Below are 5,766 nucleotides of genomic sequence, written 5' to 3' on the forward strand. Positions count from 1 at the left end.
GGGAGGCTGAGGCAGGAGAATGGCGTGAACCCGAGAGGCGGAGCTTGCAGTGAGCCAAGAGCGTGCCACTGCACTCCAGCCTGGGTGACAGAGTGAGACTCCGTCTCAAAAAAAAAAAAAATTCAAAAATGAGAATAACAGCTACCATTTATTGAATGCATACTTGGTGCCAAATTCTGTATTAAGTGCTTTTTATGCCTTATCTCATATAATCCTCACATTCAACTCTTGAGGCAGTAGGTGCTTATTATCTCAGTTTTAAAACCAGGGTTTAGGAAGTCTTAATTTAAATTTATCCAGCTAGGAAGGGGAAGACCAGATTTAAACCAGGCCTTCTGACTCTTGCGCCTGTTCTCCTACCTGTCTCAGTCTTCATAAATTCGTATGTCCTCACGTTTCCTCATTACTCCAGTATTATTACTGATGACCTTATCTGGTGTTCCGCAATCAAAGGAAAAATGGTGCTTACTGGTAATCTAGAACATGCACCCTATGACCCCATAGACAGTTTCTTCCAGGACAGATTTGTTTGGTTTTTGAGAACAAGCTCAGCTTTTAAACTTTTTTTGAATAAGCAATTCCTGCAAACTTCCAGTTAGGCCACAAAAACTTTGTGAAGTTCTTTCACTAGCTTTTATTGTTTGTAAGGTTTGTTAGGGCCTTCCAACTCTTGAGTTTCCTAGAAGTGTTTGTACTTGTGGTTACTGGCTTCTTTAAATCATACTTCTGTTCGCAGTCACATGTCTTGGGCACAGTGACATCCTTTTTCAACCTATTCCATTTTAATTAACAAATGTCTAATTTCATTTAATGAGTAGTTTTTCTTTTGGCTGAAGCAATTACTAGACTATTTTGGTGAGTCATAGAATATGTGGCAAAGGTATTCATGTGATAATTATTCAACCATTGCTGAATCCAAAACGTCATAGTTTATCTAAAAGCTTTTCTGGCTAAACTCTTAACTCATTCTCTCTCCATTACCTAACTACAGAAAGAGTTGCCTTTGGAAATTGAGTTTTCACTGTTTGAAGATACTGTTTTTAATCTCTTTCAGATAGTGACTTGATAAGTGAAGATTATAAAGAGTTCCCAAACTCATTGAGATGCACATGTTGTTGGTCAGCTAAGACCACTTGCTAACATTTGAATCATGTCAAGCTGAACCACATGGGTGATTGATGTCTGTTGAAGTCCAGTTACAAAATTTACAAATCATTGTGTGTTGTGAACCTTCAGGTTCCTTGCCATTAGTCAACCCAAGGCTGTTAGATCCATGTACTGTATATCAGAGTTCTAAGGAAGTGTTGGTCTTAGAATTAATTACTTAATATTGAACAGTAATTTATTGCAATCTTCATAATGGCAAAGGTTAGTTTTAATACAGGTAGACTTCCAATTTCATGTGTTATATGGAATTGTGCAATGGTTGTAAAGCTTGATTAAAATTTAAAAACCTGTTGCTACAGCTTACAGAAGGGGGTATACAGTTTCAGAATGCAAAGTGTCATGCTTTTTGTTTTTTCTTTTGGTGTCAGTTACAGATGTCAGCCTTTAGTGAAGCCCATAAAAGCCTTTTCTAAGCGTCATGTGTGCAGCAATGTATTTTTGTTATTGAATACTTTAAAAAATCTATTCTTTTTTATGGGAACAAAACCTGAAAATATACTTTCTAGCCCTATGGTCTTGGGTAAGATAATTAAGTTTTCTGTGCTGGTTTCCTTATGTATAAAGTGGAAATGAAATTATTTATGTCCTCGGCCAGGTGCGGCGGCTCATGCTTGTAATCCAAGCACTTTGGGAGACCGAGGTGGGCAGATCGCCTGAGGTCAGGAGTTCAAGACTAGCCTGGCCAATATGGTGAAACCCCATCTCTACTAAAAATACAAAATTAGCCAGGTGTTGTGGCGCATGCCTGTAGTCCCAGCTACTCAGGAGGCTAAGGCAGGAGAATCACTTGAACCCTGTAGGTGGAGGTTGGCACTGAGCTGAGTTTGTGCTACTGCACTCCAGCCTGGGTGACTCCATCTCAAAAAAAAAAAAAAATTATCTATGACCTTGTGGTGTGGTGAGGATTAACCTGTATAAATTTTAACATAGCAAGTCTGGCACATGGTAAATAATTAACCATTTTTGTTTTGTTTTGTTTGATACAGAGTTTCACTATATTGCCCAGGCTGGAGTGCAGTGATGTGATCTCAGCTCACTGCAACCTCTGCCTCCCAGGTTCAAGCGATTCTTGTGCTTTAGCCTCCCAAGTAGCTGAGATTATAGGCATGAGCCACCATGCCCAGCCAACAAAGACTCTTGAGAGAACTATAAAAAGTATTGAAGCATTTGTTAGAGTACTTAACACACTTTTGTTAAGTGAGTTAGTAGTTTTAGGTTTGGTTCAGCTGAGATTTTTACCTTTAACTTGGAATTCTATTTTCAAATTAAAACAAAAAGCAAAAAATCTAATATTTAAAATAGTAAATTATAGAGGTAGGAGGTAGTTTTCCCAGCTAAACAGATTATTAACCTTTACTGCGAATTTATATGGACACTTAACATATTAAAGAAACTTTTTAAATGTGTTAATCTTTTAGATTTCTGAGCCTATGAAAATATTCCTTGCCTGGGAATTAGCTGTAAGCCCTTATCAATGTAGTTTTCTGACTAAGTGTTACTACTTTCCAACTAAATTATAAATCTCTTAAAGGCATCGTAGGTGTGTTTATCTTTTTCTGTCTCCAGCACCTGGCATAGTTGCTTGACTGTGTGGGACTGTATGTTGCTGAGTGGCAGATCTAATATTTTTTAAAGATCACAATATTCTCAGCTTGAATGTCCTCATCAACAGAGCTTGTGGTCTTTATTTAAGTGGGCAGGTTTTCATTGTGTTTCAACTTGGCCAAAGGAAGCTTTTCAAGTTTTCAGAGGAGTAGCTTCTTACTAGCTTGTAACATCGGTCAGTCATTGTTGAGAGAGCCCTAACTTTGGCAACTTTATTAGGAAGAACACAAGATGAAAACTAGGGACAAATTCACTATACGGTAGTCCCCCACCTTTTCCTCAGGAGATACAGTCAGGGACCTCCGGTGGATACTTGAAATCACAAATAGTACTGAATCTATATACTGTTTTTTTTATACATACAATAACTATGATAAAGTTTATAAATGAAGCATAGTAAGAGATAAGCAACAACAGTAATAACAGTTATCTGAATGTAGTTTCTCTTTCTCAAAATATCTTACTATACCCTAGTCACCTCTCTTCCTATGACCTATTGATCTGATAACCAAGATGGCTACTATGTGTCCAAGTGGGAGGTATCTTATACAACATGGAATGCTGGACAAAGGAATGATTGACTTCCTGGATGGGACAGAGTGGGACACTGCAGGATGGCAAGAGATTTCATCATGTTACTCAGAACATTGCAGTTTAAAACTTAAGAACTGCTTATTTCTGGAATTTTCCATTTGATATTTTCATACCATACTTGACCTTGGGTGACTGAAACTGCAGAAAGTGAAACTGGATAAGAAGGGACCACTGTACAACTTTTATTTCTAAAGAACTGTAAAACTTATATATTTGCAGATCAGGGAGCAGAGAAACATGAAGGCACAGGTCAGTCCTCTGGGATCACTGATCAAGAAAAGGAGTTATCCACCAATGCTTTCCAAGCTTTCACAGTAAGAAATGGCTTCTCTTAATCTGCTCAAGTTGTAGGGTTCTGTCAAGTATGAATCTTTTCATAGTGAATTTTTAAATTTACAATTTTTACTCTGTAATAATTCAAGAGTTAATTTAGAGATAAGTAGGTTTATTTAATTTTAAAAATAAATGTTTTAGAGTTTAAATATGGTGAAAGAAATGAGAGTAATTGGAGCCATTCTCAAGTTTTTGTGTTTTTGTAAACATGTTTTAACTCATATACTGTTGTTTTTAAGTCTTTTAAATTTAGATTTGTAAGTATGTGGATCAGTCTTTTCATTTCACTATGCTGTTCAATTCTTTATTTATTTATGAAAATATCAGATTCAAAAATTATTTTCTTGAAGATACTTTAAAATGGAACCCCAAAACTTTATTGGCAGAATTTTAACTTTTCTGACATTAAACAATATGAAAGAAAACCTTATTTGGTTATCAGGTTACGTGCATGTAAGCAGAAGAACTTAACACTTGGGTATTCGAAATATATTTACTAGAAAATAAAATTTGGAGTGATTATATTACCTTTCTTGACTAGCCTCAGCCATTAATACCCTGCTAGCACTATGTGTATATACCAACATATTTATCATATCAATATATGTGTCTTATCTGTGTCAGTGTCAGGGTTTTGAGTCTTAGGAAGTAAATATCCACAGTTTCTTAACTGACATGAATACTGCTTTATCTAGTGACTTTGATTAGTATATGTGGGGAAACTACATCTTTCTTTTTAAGAACTTTTAAGATAAAGATGAATGAAATGTATTTGGAATGATATACTGTTCTTAAAGCTGGTGTGTAATTTTGTGTGTGTGTGTGTGGTTTTTTTTTTTTTAGTCTGGAAATTATGATGCCTGTCTACAACACCTTGCCTGTCTACAAGATATAAACAAAGATGATTATAAAATAATTTTGAATACAGCAGTAGCTGAGTTTTTTAAAAGTAACCAAACAACAACAGATAATTTGAGACAAACACTTAACCAGCTGAAGAATCAGGTGATACACAAATGAATTTAACTATAACAAGTATTGTTCTGTTCTTTAATTTATCAGATACAAATAGTTAAGGAAAATAAATGTGATTTGTCTGACATTTCTTGTCTGAAGCATTTGTTAGCATTAATTTTGTTTCCGTAAAATTATTATTCCAGGAGATAAAAGGTATGTTGTGTGATTTTTTTTTTAACTGGGGTTTTAATTAACTTGAACAGAATACACTAATATACCAAATTCGAATGAGCTTTGAAATTTTGAGAAAGAAAGAACTATATGAAGGAGCTTAGTTATGGAGATATATCTTGTTTATTATTACAAAAATATGATTAATCCTAATGTCAAGTTGTTTTAGCATTTGGATCAGGAGGTGATTAATTAAATAGAAGACATTCTGCTTTATGTCTGGTTTGGGGCTTGAATTGCGGATTGGTCTGGTTATAACGCAATGTTTCTTGAATCCTAGGGCTAGACTTTTGGTGTTCAAGAGGGCTGATAACAGTGATGGTGCTGATAGGTTCAGCTAGCATATGTTAAGTGTTCACTGTGTGACAAGGCACTGCCAAGAACCTTGGATGCAACTTCTCATTTGTTCTTCTCAGTAGCCCTGTGAAATAACTATATAATTTTTCTTATTTTAAAAATGGGAAGGCCAAGGCACAGATAGCTGTATAAATTGTCCAAAGACACAAAGTTTTTGAGTAGTAAGAGCTACATGAACTCAGTTGTGTTTAACTCTAGAGCCTGTAATTTTAGTTACTGTTTCATGCTGTTAGGGAGTCATGAGATCTTCCCTGTAATCATGAGTACCACGATACTGTATCGTATCACCCTAAAGTGTGACACAGGTAGAAGCAAGTGGTTCCTTCAGGCTCTCTATAATCCTTTATAGGCATAAAGTAATTTTTAAACCCCATTAAAATTCAAAAACGAGGCCAGGCGCGGTGGCTCACACCTGTGATCCCAGCACTTTGGGAGGCCGAGGCGGGTGGATCACGAGGTCAGGAGATCGAGACTATCCTGGCTAACATGGTGAAACCCCATCTCTACTAAAAATACAAAAAA

The 5,766-nt window shown here is 36.0% G+C and overlaps 1 protein-coding gene across 1 annotated transcript in view; it reads left to right on the forward strand.

Moving 5' to 3' along the window:
• The window catches only part of CNOT10 (CCR4-NOT transcription complex, subunit 10), a 103,612-nt gene that overhangs the window by 4,126 nt on the left and 93,720 nt on the right, over positions 1–5,766 (forward strand). The window contains exons 2-3 of the mRNA XM_011961627.1: positions 3,586–3,680; positions 4,543–4,704. Of these exons, the coding sequence (XP_011817017.1) occupies positions 3,586–3,680; positions 4,543–4,704 (257 nt within the window). The remainder of the gene's footprint in view (positions 1–3,585; positions 3,681–4,542; positions 4,705–5,766) is intronic.

The sequence above is a fragment of the Colobus angolensis genome, unplaced genomic scaffold (assembly GCF_000951035.1).
Source record: "Colobus angolensis palliatus isolate OR3802 unplaced genomic scaffold, Cang.pa_1.0 Scaffold56, whole genome shotgun sequence".
NCBI classification, from domain to species: domain Eukaryota; kingdom Metazoa; phylum Chordata; class Mammalia; order Primates; family Cercopithecidae; genus Colobus; species Colobus angolensis.